The 21,730-nt window shown below is 33.0% G+C and overlaps 1 protein-coding gene across 3 annotated transcripts in view; it reads left to right on the top strand.

The window, feature by feature from the left end:
* EML4 (echinoderm microtubule associated protein like 4) overlaps positions 1 to 21,730 on the top strand; it is a 133,119-nt gene that overhangs the window by 39,515 nt on the left and 71,874 nt on the right. For all 3 annotated transcript variants that reach the window (XM_015587538.2, XM_006909645.3, XM_006909644.3), the window contains exon 2: positions 17,438 to 17,620. In XM_015587538.2, the coding sequence (XP_015443024.1) occupies positions 17,438 to 17,620 (183 nt within the window). The remainder of the gene's footprint in view (positions 1 to 17,437; positions 17,621 to 21,730) is intronic.

Genomic DNA, 21,730 nt, shown 5'->3' with positions numbered 1-21,730 from the left:
AAAATATGCTTCTGGACTACATTTAGTTATGTTTGTTGTGTACATACATTCATTGTCCTAAGGAGCAATTAGTTAATTTGAACTACATTGCTTAATTGCTGGGATTGTCTTTAGAACATTTGTGCATGTATCAGGTCTATCAACAAATGTTATAGCAAAATGTCTCACTAGAGAAAATGGTCTGGATTTGCTGACTTTTGAATGTGTAGATTTACTTTGAGAAAGACATGGGGAATTTGATCTGGACACTCATCATCTCACTTTTGGAAAATATCTCTAAAGTTAGATTGATCCTGGGATTAATTTAGGGGTCTGAGTCAGATCTGGGGTGATCCCAGAAGATTGTATTTCCTCTGTTTACAGTGTAGGCTCTAGGATATCCCATGTATTCTATACTTGAGAATTACTCCTTGTAATCTCATTTATATGGATCCTCCTAAACCTGTCTGAAGAGAATAGAAGGATGAAGGAAAGAATGAAATTTGTCCCATCGTGTTTATTTTGGTATCAACTTTTTATACTTGGTTCTTATCCACATAGCATAATAAAATTCCATACTAGGAATGCATGGATACTCCTTTAAATTTTGAGGATGATTTACTTTGACAAAAGAATATTTGAGTTTTGAATTTTAGTTAGTAGTATGGTAGTGGGTTATCCTTTTTTTCCCCTGAAGTCAATGAAAATATTTTTCTATCGGAAATATTTTTTGTAATTGATTTGTAGGTATTCTTTGTATATTCAGGATGTTTCAACTACTTTCCCCTATTGCATTTTGCCTTTTCACTCTTAATGGTATCTTTTTATGAATAGACATTCTCAATTTTAAGATAGGTTCTGCTATCAATCTTTTCCTTTACCAGTAGCGATTTCTGAGTTTTGTTCAACTGTGTTCTAAAAGCTTTATTGTTTGTCTTTCACATTTGAATCTGCAATTCACCTGAAACTGATTGTCGTATATGCTGTGATGTAAGAGTCAAGTTTCTTTTTTTTCCCCCTACATATGGAGAGCCGTTTGACCCAGCATTATCTATTGTTATGATTCGTTTCCCCAGATCTCCAAAGTGTCACCTTTGGTCTTTATATGAGTGTGTTTATTTTGAGGTTCTCTTTTTAGTTCCATGAGTCTATTTGTCTTAATTACTATCGTTTCATGATGTCTTGATAACTAAAAGTGCAACAGTGTCTACCTTTTTCCTTCAAGAGAGTTTATTCTTGACCCTTTGTTTTTTTTCATATAAACTTTAGAATAAATTATTAAATTCCATGCACATGTACACCAAAACATACATACATGCATGCAGACACAGAATTTTCTTTGTATTGCATTAAATTTCCAAGGAGTTTTGGTAAAGTGTTATATTTTCATTGAATCTTCAATCAATGAACATAGCATATGTAATTATTTAGGTCTTTAATTTCTCTTGACAACAGTTACTAGTTTTATATTTAGAGGTCTTGAACTTTGTTTATTATTTTTATTCCTAGATATTTATTATTTGTTAATACTACTGTAAATGATATCTTTAAAAGTTTTTTCTTTTTTTGTTCATTGATAAGATATAGTAAAAGTTAATTTTGTGTGTTGGCCTTTGTTCATCTACCTTGCTAAACTTGCTGTTAATTCTTATAAACTGTTTATATATTTTGGGGATTTTTATATACATAATTATATGTATATATGTCTGTGAGTGGTTTTATTTCTCCTTTTCTAATCTTTATTTCTCTTATTGAACTGAATAGGATTGTAGCACAGAATAGAAGTGGTGAGTGTTTTTTGTTCCTTATCTTAAAAGAAAAGCTTTTAATACTTCAACATTAAATATGATGTTGTACTGTTTTGTTTGTTTGTTTTTGTCATATGCCTGTTCCAGTTACTGTGGCTGCATAACCAGTTAAAAATTTAGTGACGTAAAGCAATCACTTATGATCATGGATTCTTTGGATTAGGGATTTAGATAGGGTTTGCCATGGAAGGCATTTCTCTGTTCTCTGTTCTCTGTTGTCTGAGGCTGTGGCTGCAAGATGCAAAGGCATCTTGGGAAGGAATCATATGAAGACTCCTTTACTCATATTGATGTTGTTGATTCTGGCCCTGAGCAGGGAGCCTCATTTCCTCTCCACTGGAGTCCTTCCATGTGGCCTCTTCCTGTGGGCTAGTGTGAACTTCTTCACAGCATGGTGGCTGGTTTCTCCTAAAGCAAGCATTTCCAAAGAGAGAAAAAGCCAGGTAGAAGCCGTACCCTTCCTTTTTACAACCTAGTCTCAGAAGTCAAATATGCATCACTTTTACCCTGATTGGAGTAGTCAGAAGCCTTCACCCAAATACAAGAGAAGGGAACATAGACTCTGCTTTTTGGTGAAAAGGAGTGTCTTATCAGTCACTCCTTTAAGAAGAGTACTTAGGATGGCATACATACATACTTACATGTGTGTGTCTAGCTAGAGAGAAATGCAGAAAATATGATCTGCCATGGTGCCTTTTTATCAGATTAAGAATGTTCCCTTCTATCATAATACTTAACATACTTGTTTTGACTGGATATTAAGTTTTATGAAATGTTTTTTCTCTGTTGACATAAACATGATTTTACTTTCTGTTCGTGTGATAGATTTCATTGATTGTAATAAATTCAGCTTGGTTCTGATTTATTGTCTTTTAAATATATTATTGCATTTGGTTAGCTAATACTTTATTTTATTTTTATTTAATTTTTTTGAGGATTTTTGCATCTTCGAGAGTTCCTTGAGGGTAAAGACCAAATTCCACTTTTTGGCTCTTATAAAGAATGCTATTATGAACATTCATGTGCAAGATTATGTGTGGACATGTTTTCATTTCTCTTTGCCATATACCTAGTAGGGAATTGCTGTGTCATATGGTAACTCTGTGTTTAACTTTTTGAGGAACTTCTAGGCTGTTTTCCAAAGTGGCTTCACCATTTGCATTCTCGCCATCAGTGTATGAGGGGCTCATTTTTATCACAACCTCACCAACATTTTTTGTCATTTTGATTATAGCCTTCCTGATGGGTGTGAAGTGGCACTTTATTATGAATTTGTTTTTTGTGAATTTTTAAACGTATAAAATGTACCTAAAATTACATTTTACTGTTTTAAGCATTTTTAGATATAGTTTATAGTGTTATGCAATCATCCCCACTATCTGTTTTCAGAATGTTTTTATCGTTTCAAACAGAAACTCTATCCATTTAAAAATTACTCTACATTCCTCTCTCTTCTCAGTCTCTGGTAATCTCTGTTCTGCTTTCTCTATGAATTTGCCTGCTCTAGATACCTCATAAAAGTGGAATCATACAATATTTGTCCTTTTGTGTCTGGCTTATTATACTTAGCATAAGATTTTCAAGGTTTACCCATGCTGTAGCACGTGTCAGAATTTTTTGGCTTTTTAAGGCTGAATGATATTTCATTGTATGTATAGATCACATTTGTTTATCCATTCATCTGTGGATAGACATTTGGGTAGTTTCTGCCTTTTCGCTATTGTGAATAATGCTGCTATGAACATTGGTGTACAAGTATTTGTTTTAGTATCTGCTTTCAATTCTTTTGGGTACATATACCGAGAAGTGGAATTGCCAGATTGTATGTTTAACTTTTTGAGGAACCATTAGAATGTCTGGCACAGAAGCTACATGATTTTACATTTCCTCTAGCAATATAGCAATATTAGCAGTTTGTATGTCTTTTTGAGAGAACAGCCTATTCAAGTCCTTGGCCTGTTTTTGAGAGTGGCATTGCTGGATTGTAGAATAAGTATACTTTCATATTTAGGAAGTCTTGCTAGATTATTCACCTAGGTAGTTTAGTAATGTACACTTCCCTTCAAAATGTTTGAAAGTTCTGATGCCAACATTTAGTGTTGTCAGAATTTACAGTTTTTGTTTATTTAATGGATGTGAAATGGTAGCTTCTGATTTTAATTTGTATGCCACTAATTACTAGTGAGGTTGATTCACCCTCCCAGGTCCTTTACCTGCAAATAGATGTTTGTCTATTCATGTCTTTTTCATGTTTTCCGTTAGGTTGATGTCTTACTCATCTGTAGGCAATAGTTATATATCTCTCATATGTTATATCTTTTTCCAATTTGTGCCTTTAATTTTTTTTTACTTTTTGAAGGTCAAAGAACTGATTTTGAATTTGTGCCTTGGGATTTAACATGGTACCTGACAAACTAGTCACTCAGTAAAATGTAAAATGAATAATTATTTTGTGGAAATCTAAACATTTTTAAAGAAATAATGCTACCTAAATGAAATGACAAATGAGTTATGTGTTAATTGTACCTTTATGGTTCTCTAATAGTGTATGGGATCTCCCCTATTGTTTGAATGTCTAGGCAAATGGATTAGAAAGGTAGAAAGCCAGTTTGGGCTTGGTCTGAAAATCATTTAAAGAAGAATTAATCTATTAGATCTTTTGGATACACTTATATTCTGAGATTAAATGCCTATCCGCACATAATTCTCAGCCAGAACACTTGGCCTGTGATGGATGGTAGCTGTATAAACATACAGTTTTGATTGTAGTATCAGGAGCCCACAAAATTTCTCTGAGGTTCAACAAAGGGAATCCCCTCAAAAAGAAGGTAAGATTTGTCTTGGATCTTTTACTGTTTTTTTCCACTTTCAGTTTTACATACATATGAAATAATGTTCCTTCTCTCCTAATTTTTTAAAGAATTATATCTGACCTGCTTTCAGAATACATATGGGCCTGTTAAGGCTGTTCCTTTTACTACCCCTCCCCAACAAGAAAAACCCTAAACTTGCTCATGGTCCAAATACTCAATTTTGTATGACATATTACAATACACATGCCCTTCAGTTACATAATTTTAGGAATTAAATTGATGAGTTTTTTAGATACAGCTTGTGGTGGTTAATTAATATGTTTCCTCTGGGTCTCTTGCTCTCCCTGCCTCCTCTCTCCTTTTTTAAAATAGGCATTATGTCCTTAGGGCTTACCATTTAAAAGTTAATATTCAATATTATATTGTTTAGGTTATATCTGTAATCTTGTTTAAAAGTCATATTTTTGTTCTGATGTTTTATAGGCATACATAGTGAACTCTCCAATTGCAATTGCCTTAAAAAAAATTCTTATCAATATTTTTTTAACAGAAAAATAGCTTGTTTTCGAAGCCAGGCTTTCATTCTTCCCTCCCATTAAAAACTGGCTAACTTGTTTCTTTGGGTCCTACTCTTTTCTGTATATATAACTGGGTAACTGTTGTATAATATTTATTTGTTTACATCTCTATCTCCCCCACTCAACTGTGTCTCCTGCTTCACATAGTAAAATTTAGGTATGAAACATCTATGCCTATTCTCATATATTCTTCCTTTGATACTTGGGTAAAACAGTGTCCCTTTTCAAGGCCCATTCTTTGGCCTGTGTTTTCTATTAGCCTTTCACATCTTTAACACTAGAGTTTTGCTCTGTCTACTAATCTGCCCTCTCATGTTAGTACAAATCACTTTGTCATTGGTTTCTTTTCCAGACCTTGTAATTATACTGCTCTTCCATCTTGAGGAAAAAATCTGCTATCAGTCTTACACACTCCCCTCCACTCATCCCATTTATTTTCCTTTTCCATCTTCAAATTCCTTAAAAGACTTCTTTGCCTCCCAGTTACAGTTCAGTGTGTTGCAGTCATTCTTATGTCCCCATCACTCTCCTTAAACTAATCTGTAAAGGTTCCATAATAATTGCCAAATCCAATGAACCATTTTCAGTCCTTGTCTTTTAATGTCTTTGCGGTCTTTGAAATATTGTCTCTTTTCATGAATCTGACTATTTTTATTCTATATTCTCTGCAGGTTCCTTTTCTTTTGGCTGCCCTTAATATAATCTTGGCCCTAGTCTCTTCTCACTTAGAGTCATCAGTTCTCATTACTCTAGCTGTCAGTTATATCCTAATATAGTTGCCAGCTGTACATCTCTAGTTCAGACCTGTCTTAAGCCGAAAACTTGTACTTTTGTTTATAGTGACCTCAAACTCAACAGGTCCAAAACCACTCATTAGTCTACTTTCTCATTTCCCACCTCGTTTTTTTGTTTCTTTATTCCCTATCTCAGTGAATGTTACCTAGCCATTTACTTAGTCATCCAAGTAGAAACATAGGAATCCTACTTTTCATTCCCTCATCTAAAAAAACGACTGTATTTCATCAGTTCTGTCTAGAATAGTATTTCTTAAATCAGTCCTTACATTTCTAATTTTTAGTGGGTAAATTTCTGGTAATAAAATTGGTTTTGATTCTCCCCAGCATCCTGAAAACTTTATATATATATATTAGAACTCAAATATTTGAATGAACGAGTGAATGAATGGATGAATAGGCCTTTTGGGAAAGATATTTGACTGTAATAGAAAAAAGAAAAAATGATTCTTGAACATAGAAATGAAGCTGAGATAGAAATCACACATTTTCTGGCCTGAAATCAGATTTTGATTTGAGAATAAAAGAATGCCCAAGTTGTGTAATCTACAAAACAGTAGTACTCTACAAATGGGTGTGGTGAAAAGAAGTCCTGTATATTGTGATGTGTGACAGGAGCCTTTTTGTTACTTACTAGTTAGAAAGAACTTGATAACTTTTTGACAGCCTTTCTAACCTTAGGAGGCTGTGAGCAATCATTTAACTGGGCTACATTTACTATAAAGAAGAGTAGTTGACACTCGAATTATAAAACTACATCTTACATTTGTCTGCTGATTGAATAGGAAAACAGCACAATCTGCTTCATGGCTTCGCACCAATCAACAAGAAAATGAATGCATTCTTAGTCTGCCTGGCATACCACATTTCTATCATTTTTCCCATTCTGGCAGCTTTTACCTATGTGGTCTCTCCTAAATGTCCTTTGTTTCAAACGCATTGCACATTTCTCAACCTATACTTTGATGAAACTGTACCATCAATCAAAAGGGAAGTGCTTTCTCAAGTCTCACTTGAAGAACACTCTTTTTTTTTCATAAAGGCTTTTAATAAATACTTGGATCATTTGCTTCCCGTCTTTTGTCAACTTTGCTGTTTTGGTTTATTCTATCTCGATCTTTGTAGCACAACTCAGTGTTCAAATTGATTTAGGTTTCATCCATTTCACAATATTTTTTTTGATGTGTTTTTGGCAGTCATGTTTCTGTTTTACTTTGGGTTGGTTTAAATTTGCTTTTCTCAGTTATAAAACTTAAATGCAACAAATTCAGGAAATAAACTGTCAGTAGCTTTGTTTTGACACTTACCTCCATGAATTTGTTTGATTAGCTTTAAAAGTAGCTTTAGCAGTAGTTACCAAAAGAGTAAATACATGTTGCATTCATCAACTTTCACCTGGTTTTACATGGTTTTGTAAGACTCAAGATATTTATAATTTGAATTACCCTATACAGTTAAAATAATTTAAATGAGTGGTTTAAAATTGGAATAGCTAACCAGATGTAAATTGCTTATTATGGGTTACTTAGTAGGGCAGTCGTATTATTTTAAAATAATTTGGAAAGTTAGCGAATTAAAAATGACTTCTTATTCTTAATTACATTAATTATCTGTAGTGAAATGGTAATAAATCAGCCATGTTAGTCTTAACACTTAGGTTTTAAAAATCAGTGAAAGGTGATAATTCTTTCAATTTCTTTACAGCTCATATGGATTTCATTTTATTTTAAACAAAAGCAAAAGGAAAAAGGAAATAAGACTTGTCACTTTGCACGCATATTGTTTGTTTCCTAGTAGAGAAAATATTTCCTTTGGGGGCTTTAACTCTTATTTATAGAAACCATTTAGTACGTTTTGGTGTTTCAGTTTCAGAATGCAAAAACTATTTTTGTATTTGAAGCAATTGTACCTTACTTTTAGCCAAGTAAAAGAAGATCAGAAAAGTAGTGCCGGAGGACAACCAAATTATTGTAGTGAATCTTCATGTGGTACATTAATTCATGTGTTTCTGCCTACGCCTGGAGTTTAGCCACTCCCCAAAGCAGCCCAAGGTTTTTGTCTTATCCTACCCCCTTTTGCCTGTGTGCTCTGTTTGCTGTCTCTCCTTCAGTTTCTTTGTCTTTATAAATAAGTAGAAAACTTTTCTTTAGTTCAGAGAGCAAAGGGCCTGGAGAAGAGCTATCGTAAGGAGTTTTTATTTGTGCCAACATAGAAGTGCTTTGTGGTAGGCCATCTGGACTGGAGGATTTCCTCAGAATGTAAAGTATGTCGTGAGATTTAGAGAGCTGAGATTTGCTCTGAAACTAACTGGGAAGGCAGCAGGAAACGTAGACAGAATTGGTTTATATCGCTTGTAATGTAGATGGCAAGAATGGAAGACAGCTTTCCTGGTCTTGCTTCAGTGTATGGTTCCTCTACACTTATGAACTTCTGCATTGGTAATGTATCTGTCCTTTCCTGGGAATTCAGACCTGTCTCACAGGCTTTACTACTCGTGACAAAAGGAGTCTAAGGAGTTGGGAGTAATTCTAGATACTTTCCTTTTTCGTTTTTCTTTCTCCCTTTAAATATGTGTGTCAATACTGGCATAAATATTTGCTTACATACTTTCATAAATTCTTTAAGACTGTAATCACTATATAAACAAATATATTCCTGTTATGAGGTTTGAGTGGACTTTGCTCAACTTGTTCTTTCCCTGCCCTCTCCACAAAAGTTGGCCTTTATACTATTCTTGAGGGAAGAAATTAAAACAGCAGCTTTTAATGGAAAATAATAAAAAAAAGCACCTCTCTTATATAATAGCAAATCAGAAATTGTGTAATTAAGCTTGGTGTTTGCTTCTATGAAAGAAAAAAACCTCATCAAAAGCAGAATTACGTGAATATCTGTTTTTAATTCTGTATTGAATGGGAAAAGACCATTTTAATTGTGAATGAATTCCGGTTATAAAAGGAAGTTAAGTCCTGGGACCAGCCATAATGCTCAGAGTACTGTACCACAGTATTAAAATTTTTTTTTTACTTAATACAGTTACTCTTTTACTTCATGCTAGTTGGTCAGTTTTTAGTAAGAATATCTTACTAGAAAAAACAAAGTTGGTTTTTAAAAATAGAAAATAAGTCAATGACATTATTCATGTCATTTCATTGAAGCCAAAAATGATATTTTCACATAATCATATTGCTAACTGGAGGTAACTAATATTGTTATTTACTAAATAAATAAAAATCCAAGCTTTAACAGTTAAAATGTCTTATTTAATTAAAATTTCTTTGAGAGAAAAATTTGATTAGGAAAACATTAATTCCTGCACAAATATAAATATATCTTCATATGACCTGCTGTGTTTTTATGAATATATTTTCTTATGGTTTATTTCCAAAAACAAATTTTAGCTATTGTGGAATACATAGTGCATGACAATGACAATATAGTACTTAAATATTTCTGCCTTTATACGTCAGTACTTGAAGACAACCAATTTAATTTTAGAACAAAACAAAAAAATTTAAGTTGCTAAATGCTTTCTGATGTGAATCTAATGTGACAATCAGTTGTAATTCTGCTTTGTGTTTTGAAGAAATAATTTTTAAAGACCAAGTCTTCCTTTGGATGTATTGTATTGATTTTTGTGTCTCTTATTAGCCTGAGAATACCCCTTTTGAACATCATGATACTTATATTTTTACAGAAATGTTTCCATTCACTATGCATAAAAATCTACAAATTAAACAAACTTGTATTGAAAATTTGGGTGTATTACTAATAGGTTTACATCACAAATGAAGTTAGCTTTGCTTTTTTTTGCTGAGGAAATTTAATTTTGTTTATAAAGAATTTTATTTTGTAAAAATTCATCTAAAAGTATAAAGAAGCAAAAATCCTGAACTCTCACTTCTCAGAGACATACCTCTAGTCTCTCTATACACTGCGTGTTGTATATATACCTCTGGATGTTACAGTTTTACAGATATAGAATATACAGTAAATGTTGCCCTGCAGTTTTTTTCTCTCCATAGTATGTTGTTACTCTTACTAAACTTATGATTATAAATATACACCATCCTTTTTAAGGCCTGCATAGTATACCATAGTACAACCACTTACTTAATCAGTTGCCTTTTAATAGTCCTTTAGGCTACTGCTTTTTAAAAAACTATAAACAGTGCATAGTATTGTTGCTGTTTTCTCATGGGTCTTTAGCCATATTAGCTCCTCTAACCCTCTGATCCTGTGCCATTGTTATTCTACATAATAAGGCCTGCCCAATGTCTTTTTTTTTTTTTTTTACTTTTAATAATTTTTATTTTTCAGTTACAGTTGGCATACAATATTACATTAGTTTCAGGTGTACAACATAATGATTAGACATTTATGTAACATAGGAAGTGATCACCTCGATAAATCTAGTACCCATCTTATACCACACATAGTTATTACAGTATTGTTGACTATATTTCTTATGCTATACTTTACACCCCTACGACTATTTTGTAACTACCAATTTGTACTTCTTAATTCCTTCCCCTTTTTCACCCCTCCCAGCCTCCTTTCATTTGACAACCATCAAAATGTTCTCTGTATTCGTGAGTTTCTCTTTTGTTTGTTTTGTTTTTTAGATTCCACATATAATCTTATTGGCCTGCCCAGTGTCTTAACACAAGTGCTTTTGGAAGGGGAGATCAGAGACCATATAAAAATTTTTTAAAAATATTTGTTTTCTGGATAATATTTTATATCATATACTCTTTTGAAATGGACTGTTTTTTTCTCATATATTCATAGGTAGCAACTATTCTTAGGGTCATACCATCGCCCTCCAGTTTATCATTAAAGTCATTTGGTTTATGACATAAAACCTCAGTGTTCTTTGGAAAGGCAACTCCATTTTAATCTATTTTGGAATTTAATTTGCAAAAATGGTTTCATGTTCTCCAGAAAAATAAAGTAAGTAAATTAATTATGTAGGCTAGTCATCCTTGTCCCCCAACTTCTTTCAGAAGAGAAAAATCACTCAACTTCCTTTCCCCTGTAAAAAGCATAATACAATGTGTTTTAATTGTTTCTTACATAGATGTTCTGTAATCTGTGGACACTGCCTTATACTATCCCCTACCCTATACCATCTCAAGTAACTGTTGCCAGAAATTTTGTATATATTATTTCCTTGCTTTGTAGTTTTATTGTAAACAATAATTATTTACTTTTATATTTTTGAACTTCGTAAAAAGTTCATCTGGCTTGTTTTTTACACTCATCATTATATTCCTGAGATTTATATATGATGTTGCATTATAGCCCTAGTTTATTTTTACCATTCTGTAGTATTCTTTTGAATGTTTATATCACAATTTATTTATCCAATTTAGAGTTGGTGGACATTTAAGTTGTTTCCAGCTTGTTTCTATTATGAACTATGCTGTCGTGAACATTCTTGAACATGTCTCTTGGTGTGTGTGCAAGAGCAGAGATTGGGATACTGCCTGGCAGGCCACATGTTTTTATAAATAAAGTTTTATTGGAACATAGCCATACCCAATCATTTACATATTTCTTTAGCCATTTTTGTCTAATGAAGGCAGATCTGAGTATCTGCTACAGAGACTATATGTTCTGCAAAGCCTAACATATTTACTATCTGGCCTACTACCAAAAAGGATTGCCAGCCCTGCAGTAGGTCAGAGTGTGTGTATGTGTGTGTGTGTGTGTGTGCGCGCGCGCGCGACACACCCCACCCCCCCAGGAATAGAATTGCTGGGTCACAGAATGTGTGCATCTTCAGTGTTACCAAATGATGCCAAAATTGTCTCTCTCCCTCCCCTCCCCCAAGTCATTGAAACAGTTTACCTCCTATAAATAATGTGTGAGAGTTCATGTGAGTGTGCTCTGTATCCATGGGCACACTTGATATCGTCACACCTTAAATTTTTTGCCAGTTTGTGGCAGAAGTGTTTAGTCAAGGCCTTTGCCAATTTTTCTATAGAATTGTCTTTCTTATTGATTTGAAGGAATTCTTTATTCAGGATACTAATCTTTTACCACTTCTACATGTTACAGCAGTATTTTCCCAGTTTATAAATTGCTTTTGTTCTTTATTGTGTCTTTTAGTGAGCATACACTTCTAATTCTAATGTAGTTACATAATCAGTCTTTACTTTTATGAGTAGTGCTTTCTGCATCTTATTTAGGAACCTCCTCTCACAGGACATGAGAATATTGTTATTTTCTAAAGGTTTTATAATTTTGCTTTTAATTTCTTAATGTACTTGAATTTGATTTTTGTGTGTGGTGGAGATAGGGCCTTCAGTGTATACTTAATTTTAATGAATTTTCAAATTTTAATTTAACTTAGGAAGTTCAGCCATTATGTCTTCATTTTTCTTTTTTTTTCACTTTTGTTTTCACTTAGATGCTTTTTCTCCTTTTCCTCTGGGACTCCAGTGACAGAATATTAGCCCTGAGGCTGTGTTCATTTTTTCCCCCTTTCTTTGTAGATTGTATACATCATATGTATGATGTATGTGTGTATAATATACATAATATATTTTTTAAATAGAAGAAGTCCTAATTTCGAAAGTTATTTTCTCTTCTTATAAACAGTTCAAAAAGCTTGGTTGTCCAATATCCTATAATGTAGGCAATTAGATTGGAAAACGGTGTCGCTATAGACTGGCATAGTTAATCCTAACTGCAAAGAGAGAAACAAAAAGTTGCACGAAAGAATTAGAAATTTGAAAATGAGATACTTTCAGTTATTTAGTTAGAAATATAATAGCTTCGAAGGCATTATTTTATCACAGTGCTGCAGCACAAAATTAATGTTCTTAGTAAAGACTTAGTCATTTAGAAGTGACTGCATTATAATTATATGTCCTTATTTGGAAGACAAAATATTTTATTTTAGAAGGATTTACATAAAGTCATTAATATTCAAAGTATTATAGGCATGTTTTGTTCAGATATGCTAGATTGCCAGCTTTTTTATATTTAGAATACAGTGTATCTGCAGAGGTAACACATATTTCTTGACAATTCAGAAGACTAATTATGATTTACTTTAGGAAAAGCATAATGAACAGCTATTATTGTAGTTTTAAAACTATAATATTGAATATTAAAGTTTACTAATTACATGTAAATTTGCCTACACTTCTAATAAAAGAGACTTATTTATGATAATAGAGTAGACTTATGGATAAAGGTTTATCAACCTCCTTTTGTTGTTCTTCCATTCCCCCTTAATGTGTTTAAGAACCCTTGAGAATTCACTTATAGTTCATATTTTAACCCTTAAATCTGGAAGCTATTTTTAGGAACAGAGAAATAAGGAAAAGGAACTCATATACTTGGATTTAAAAGAGGAAGTGTAAAAAGCCCCAAGAAAATAGATATATTTTCATAACTGATATATTCCTAAAAAGTTCATTGTGAATGAGAGTGTGGCACATTAGAGATTGGGAGAGGGAAAAAAAGAACAAAGTTTACAAACTGGAAAGGGTAAGAGTTGAATTTTGTAGCATCTCTGAGGAGGGGGAACTCTAATCCCAGTTTGCTGTGTGACAGTGAGTAACTCACCTAATTTCCCAGTCTTAGCAGGAAGGGTTGTTGTTCTTTAAGGTAGTCTCTTTTCTAGCCATAGCAATAGATGAGTGCAAAGTTAATCGCCTTATACTCTAATAAATATATTCCTTTATAAAATTGGAACACTGTGCCTGGAGGAAACTTGCTTTAAAAAAATCAAGCTTCAGAAGCAATGCATTTTAGCTGAAATGTAAGTTTAGTAACTTATTATACATTTTTATTGTGAAATTCAAATAACGTAGAAATATTTGTATTAAAAAGCAAAAATTTCCCTTTACTCCATCCTTCCAATGCTACTGTCTTGGTCAGAAGTAACCCAATCACCAGTTTCATGTTTATGTTTCTAGACTTTTTTCTGTGTGTACACTATATACATATATAAGTATGAAGTTTTTTGCTTAATTTTTAGAAGTATGTTTTTGGTGTGTGTGTATTTTAATAAATAAGTCAGCACATATTGTTTTGCAATTTGCTTATTCCTCCTAAGTTGTCTTATAGGTCTTTCTAATTTTTAGTTTATACGCCTACCACATTGTTTTTAGTTGTTACATGGTATTCTTTGGTGTGAACATATAGTTTATTGACCCATCCATGGACTTTAGGTCATTTCCCATTTTGTAGCAATAATAAAGAGTATAGTAAAGAACACCACCATAGAGGATAATAACTTATTGAATCCTCAGTATATGGCAGTGCTGTGCATTATTTCATCTAACAATCCCAGGTTTGAGGTAAGTAGTAATTAGCATGAAGAAATTACACATGAGGAAATCAAAGAGCTGCTAAGTAGCAAACAAATTTACTCAAGCAGTGTAACACTACAGCTCACATACAGTTCTCTTTTGGTTTTCCCAGCTTTTATTGGTTTTCCAAAGAAATTCTTGCCCCCAAAAGGTAAGATTTATGACAGGACGGGTTATAGAATTTTAGAGCTATAAGGAACTGTTGAAATCAACTACTGTACTCTTTTGTATCTCCATTGTAACTCAGTAGATCATCCAAACTGGGAAACTTGAGAGTGGAAGAAGGAGCATTATGGTAATATTTATACTGAGATAGCAGACTTATTTGTCCTGGACAAATTGAGACACATAGACACTTAAATTTTAACGTAGGCCGTCATCACCTTTCATATGATTACTGCAGTAGCATCCTACTTGGTCTCCTAGCATTTGCTCTTATCCTGTTTCAATCCATTCTCACCCAGCAGCCAAAATGACCTTTTTAAAACAAAAATCTTACTAGATCACTCAGTAGTTTAAACTTTTCAGTGGCTTCGTGGGAGGGAAAAAAAATTTGCCCTCCTGTGGTTATTTTAGAGTAAAGAACATTTAAATGGTGAGTCAAGAGTTATTGTATTTGAGTCTCAGATATCAAGGTAGTTTGGTGACCTTGGGCAAGCTATTCAGCTTCAAATCTGTTTTTCTCAAATACAAAATAGAGATAGTATGAGGAGGGGGTGAGGTAATAAATATGAAAGATACACTATAGATGCAGGACATTGTTAATAGTTAACTTTGAAAAATTGTCCTGTGTCTTATCACAGTATCTAGCAGATAATGGTAGGGTTTTTACAAGCTGAACCACCTTTCACGTAACAAGTTTCACAAAATAAAAACCTTAGTCACTTTTTAAAAATCAGATTTCATAAAAATCAAGTAAAAGCTAACTAAAACCCATGACTGTAACCTTGGCATTATAATCTGATAATCTTTCCACTGGACTCTGCTGCCTTCCCAAAATAAGACTGTTTATTAAAATCACATAAAAATTTTATCTGTGATTGTAATTTAAATACATAACTCATTCTTCATAAATTGAGAGCAATTTAGAAAAGCATGTTCATGTACTTACTGACTTAAGACCTTTGGCTTACCAATGATGGCTTGCAAAAAGGAGATTTATTAGGTTACATAATTAGCTAGAACAACTCTCAGAATTAAAGGTCCAGGGCTTTAGAGACTAGGACTGGAGCTTGGGGCAGTCAAGACTCTCTCTATCCCTTATAGCCTTAGATTTATGTCTTTATAGCTGGCAAACCAAGAAGGATGGACTACACCGTCCTTTCTGGGAAATAGGGAGGATTCCATTTGGTCTAGCCCATATCTCACAACCACACCCCTGTGGTAGTATTAGCTTGAACCATATAAAATTGCCAGTAGCCATTTCTGCCAACTAAAAAGGCCATTTCACATGGTTCAACTTATCAATAGTGTGGGGTAGTAGAGGGGAGAGTGAGGCATCGTAGATTAGCCCTAATGGGACCTCCGAAAACAGTGGAGTTCCACAAAAGAGAAGAGCTGCTGTTCTTCCTACCAGAGGAAGGAAAACGGGAAAGCATTCTAGGCAGACAGAAAACAAAACAAAACAAAAACAAGACAAAACAAAACAGTGACCATAATATAACACAAAGAATATGGATCAGCTAGAATTTAGCTAGACCATTGTGGAAATGAAAAAGACCTCAAATATGAAAATCTCTAAAGTGAGAGGCTGAGCTAGTCCTTAAGCATCTCAGAGGTTGACAGATCTGCTTTTTATGTAAAAAATGTTCCCAAAGGTCTCAAATTATACCTTTTGTACTTTGCTGTTATATGTTAAATATTTATTGAATGTCAAACATGTCCATCCTAGGTACCTTACTCATAATAACCCTATTTAAAGATGAAGAAATTGAGGTTCAAAGAGGTCATTTGCCTGAGATTATACAACTAATTTATATGAAACCAGAATTTGAAGTCTAAGTTGAATAAACCCAACTTTTCCTTCCATATTAGTACTTCTCAAAGATTGTCACTGAAATACCTCTAAAAGGTAGAAGAGAGTATATATGTATGCCTCAGAGGTATGTAGGCATATATGATCTTAAATATGAATATTGACTACTCCATTATAAATGTCGATAGGTTTGCTTTTTAAATGCTGTGTTTATTTTAACTCAAATTTTGAGTTAAATTGCCTTTTTTTAAGAAGATATATAGCACATTATCTCAGTATGAGAAAAATGGCACACTCTGCTTTATTGTGTGAATAACTGACCCAGTTTATATCACTCTGTTCCAAACCATTCTTATGTAAGATCTAAGTTCCCTCTTGAATTTTTCTGCATATGGTGAATTAGCCAATAACAGTTCATCTTTCTATACACATGGATTCTGATTAACCCAGCAGTATACTTTTAAAGTTACATAGCTTTGGAAGTAGTTTATAATCGCTATGTTATAGCTAAGCTTTTGAATAGTCTTTATGTTGTGATATACTTAAGGCAAATATTAGCTATGTTCTATATAGGGTCCATACCCATTCTTCAAGAGATTGGGGCATTAGGGGGAAAAAACAGCAGAGAGTCTTTTGCTAATTATATAGCAGTATTTTGTGGGGTTTGGGGAGCATAATACTGAAGAGTGCTTTTTTTGGTCATTGATGATGGAGGTGAGTGGTTCTTATGTGTAAAGCAAAACTGAAGTTATTTGTACTTTTTATTTTCATAGAGAAGTATGATAATGATGTGGTAATTAAAAAAGATGCTTTGAATAGTTTACTCTCTTGCAAGTTTCCAAAAGTCTATAAAATGACATGTTTAGGAAACATTTTGGTGAATAAAACAGTTAAGGTGATAATATAGTAATTGGGAAAATTTTACCTCGGGGAAATTTTTCAGAATTATTTGTCAGATATATTAACATATTATTTTAAATTAGTTCAAATAACTCTAAAAGTTTCTGTAGAGGTTAATCTGTGTAAAAATAGTGAGGTTTTTTGTTTTTTGTTTTTAATTTTCCTCATCTTTTAAAAGACTTCTCTGATATAGTTATTCTTATATATCATTAGATTCTTAAGCAATTTACTTTTAAAATTTCCATATTTTCTTTATTTTATAGATGATAGTATATCTGCTGCAAGTACTTCTGATGTTCAAGATCGCCTCTCAGCTCTTGAGTTACGAGTTCAACAACAAGAGGATGAAATCACTGTACTAAAGGCAGCTTTGGCTGATGTTTTGAGGCGTCTTGCAATCTCAGAAGATCATGTCGCCTCAGTGAAGAAATCAGTCCCAAATAAAGGTAATTGTAAAATAGAAGCGTCTTGCTTTTTGCAACACTTTTCTTTGCAGTAATATATAAAACTTGGTGTATTTTATCAGTGATATTAAAATTGACAATATAAAACTGTAGTTTCTCTTTTGGATTACTTGTGATTTTAGTTTTTCTATTTCCTTTTCATTTTCAACGAATTCTGAAAGCTTATTTTTTATTATTTTAAATTAGGAATTTTTGTGTAATACCACTGATTGTACTTAAAGGCTTTTAAGTCATAGCATTTGTGTCAATTTAGTATCTTCTAACCAGATAACAAATTTACTGAGGACAGGAACTGAGTTTTCTTTTTGCGTTTCCCATTGTAATTAGCATTGTATCTTGAACATAGCAGATAGGCACTCATATATTTTTTAAATCAGTCCTTTTATGACAAATGATTAAAATTATTATAGCTTCATTCATTAAGTCTTCTGTGGTCATTAGTCAGCAGAATCCTGAAGAATTTAAGCTCTGAAACTTATTGCTAACTCCACAGTACAATGGGAGTTTTTAACTTCTAGTCATTAAGAATTTTCACAGGTTGAAAGAAAGTTATTAAGACCCTGTTTCTCTGAATTTGGAGCAGATATAGCATGACCTTTCCCCTCTCCCAATCACCTTAAGTAACTGAACGTCTCATTTTATATGTCTTATTGATTTCTTAGTAGAGCTGATAGACAGTAGGTAGGATTATCCCCATTTTGTCAGTGGGAAAAGTGTGGATATTCATTGGCTTGCTTCTCTACTGCAATATGTCAATGCAAATTATTAAGTCTTACATAACTCCTAGGTTCTTTGCTTGATAGAATATAGTTAACCAGGGTATGAGCAAATTTGGAAGATTATGAATTCAGTTTCTAAATGTTGAGTTTGAGATATATGTGGTGTATAGAATAGATACCTATAGGTAGCTGAATTACAGGTTTAATGCTCATGTTAGTCTTGGCTAGAATAAGATTTTGGAAATGTTCATCTCATGCATGATAGTGGAAGCCATAGAGGATATAAATTGGGAACAAAGTTCAGGATAGTTCTGTTGGGAGCCCCATTATTTCAACATAGCAAAGAAAGAACGATTCTTGTTGCCAGCTTAAACAAGGAGGTCGAATAAAACAAAGACTGAGAGATGACCATTAGACTTGGCATTTATGAAATTGTTAGAAACTTCTCCAAAAGTAATTTAAGTGGAGTGATGGGATTGCAAATCAAATTGCAGTATTTTGAGAAGCAGCAATAAAGGAGAATTATGGAAATGGGAGCAGCTACTCTTTCAAAAAAATTTACCTGAGAAGGGAAGATGGTAGTAGCTAGAAGATGCTAAATTTAATGCCAGTTCTATTTTTTTTTTTTATTTTATTTTTTAAGATGTTAAAAATTTGAGCACAAAAAGGCAGCAGAGAGGAAGGTGATATTGGTGGGGGAGGGGTGGTGGTAATTGATGAAGCAAGCTTCCTGAGAGTTTGAAAAGGTCTTAGAGCAGGTAAGAAACTATGAGTCTTAGAAATAAGGCGACTTCTGAGATAACATGGAAAAAGATAAAAATGTGTGAACTTTGCCGTAGATCACAGTTATTAGGGCTGGAAGTCATTCCTTATCATTGCTTCCTGAAGCCCTTTAACAAAGTAAGACAGTTCCTGGGTGGCGAAATCATAAAAGGGGAATAAATGTTTGGAATGGTTATGGTAGAAAACGGAAGACCATAGATATATGAAAGAAATGCTGAGTGACCTTGAGAGCATTGAGGTGGGATACTGTGGGAGGGCATTCATTCTGCCTGGTTTTGTGATTCCTATTCTTATACCTCCCACTCTCCAGCATGCTGGGCCTATATGTCGATAGTGGAGATTTAGAAATGGCAGAATTGATCTTTTTTCCATTAGTGATTAGTAAGATAAATGTGTCAATGACAAGGGGTGAGGGACTTGAGAGTTTGGCAAAAGACTTGAACCACTTTGGTTAATAATGTTAAAATAGCGTTTTTAACTTTTTGAGAACCAACTTTGAGAACTGTCAGGATCACAGCAGGTAATTTATAAATCTGTTTTTATAAGAAGATCACAGCAGGTTATAAATCTATTTTTATAAGAAGATTCTGGAGTAGAATGAAGAGCCAGATCAATTAATGTATGTGGACTTTACAGGGAAGGTAAACTTGGCTTAGAGAAAAAAACAGATTTCCCATCTATGATTGGTATATGTACCCTCAGCTTCTGACTCTGTATTTTAAACGATGTAAGAGAAAATGATATAGTGTTTGGTTATTATCCATAACATTTTTAAAAGGTTGTTTTAAATAGTTCATATTAGTCTAAAAAAATCAAATGTGTTTATTATGCTAAAACAAGAGTACATTGTAATTTGTGGTAAGAAAAATTTAAATAGTGTTTTCTCTATCATGGTATTTCAGTAAAGGAATATTTATAGGGAAATTTAAAGACTGATTTTTAAAAATTTACTATATGGAAAGTATTTTGTATGACAGTTACTTATTAGCATGTACCTGTTTCAGTGTCATAAAATATAAGTAAAATTAAAAAGCTGTAGTTCCTGTACCCTGGAACGTACTTTTTGTAAGACATCATTTCTGGACTTTTTCTAGTTGTCCTTATTCATAATTCCTTTGTCTCTAAAGTGAATTTCAGATCAGTTTTATTGAAAGTTCTGTAGTGGAGACATACCTAGTTCTGGAGTCACAAAGCCACCTGCAGCTGGCTACATTGGAACGTTTTCTTTCTACATAGTACCGACTCTTAATTCTTATTACTAATATTATTAATTGGAGAGTTACTAAGTTCTTTTCCATAGATTCTACTTCATAAGTTTACCTCGACTTCTATTCTTATAACTTGTGCTAACGTGGTTACATTCTGAAATGGGGTTCACTAGTGATTATTCTTAAAGTTACTTCATTACCTTAAACATAGATTTTGAATTGCTTTCTATAAAAATGGATTGACGGGATTGATTATGTAATAATTTGCGGAAATATTATTTTAGAGATGGGTATAATTCATTGTTAAGAATTACTTTATATCCCTGTAGTGGAAAATTTGCTTTACTGACCAATTATGTTTTCCAGTATTGATATGCAAACATCAAGAGAGATATATATTCAAAGTTTTATTAACTTTATTGACAATTCAAACAGCTTTATCTTGGAGTTTGTATATAGTAGGCTACAGAAAGTAATTGGAAAAACTATTGTGATTCTTCATTATTGGCATTTGTTTATAGCCTAATAAAAATGAACTGTCAGTTTTGACATTAAACAGGACTAATATATTAATGATATGAATATTTAGAATTTTTCTAATAAATGAAATATTTCATAAAATACTTTAAAAAGAACAAATTATTTTGGAGGGATTTTGTATTTTTTCCTCTTCGATTCAAAAGTAAAGTCATTTCTGATAGTGGAAAATTTTATCTTGTCTGAATTTTTTAGTCCCCTGGGAAATTAGAATTTATAGTATTCAATTTTACATAATCTACTGATAGGATAAGAATCGCTGTCACCTTCTTAAGGTATCTACATTTTCTAGAAGATTTTTCTTTTGAGATAAGGCTAAATCCCCATGGATAAATAGAGTGGAACCTTTTTATGAAACTGGTTAAAAATATAAGTCAACTTCCTTATTGATGAAGACAACTATTGTAAAGTTTTGCTAAATGGTGGCTTGGCTTCAGGTATGGCTAAAACTAAATATGAATGACGTGTATGCTAGTGGCTAATGACATTCTCCTACGTCACTTCATAGTAATATTGCCATTCAGTAACTACCACAATTAGATACACACCTAACTAGTCATTTTAATATTTTTAGTTCTCTTCTTTTAGTTTATTCTCTCCAGTGTGCCAGCAGTACAGTGGTCCCCGCTAATGCACAGGGCGTGTGTTCCAAGACCCCCAATGGATACCTGAATTGTAGATAGTACCGAACCCTACATATATTGTTTTTTTCTATACATACATACATACATACATGCATACATACATAGGAGTAAGAGAGTATAACAATAATAAAGTAGAACAATGATAAAAACATACTGTAATAAAAGTTACATGAATGTGGGCTTTCTCTCCCACAATATCTT

Source organism: Pteropus alecto, unplaced genomic scaffold (genome assembly GCF_000325575.1).
Source record: "Pteropus alecto unplaced genomic scaffold, ASM32557v1 scaffold131, whole genome shotgun sequence".
In the NCBI taxonomy this organism is placed as follows: Eukaryota; Metazoa; Chordata; class Mammalia; order Chiroptera; family Pteropodidae; genus Pteropus; species Pteropus alecto.
This window is presented reverse-complemented; position numbering and strand designations above follow the sequence as displayed.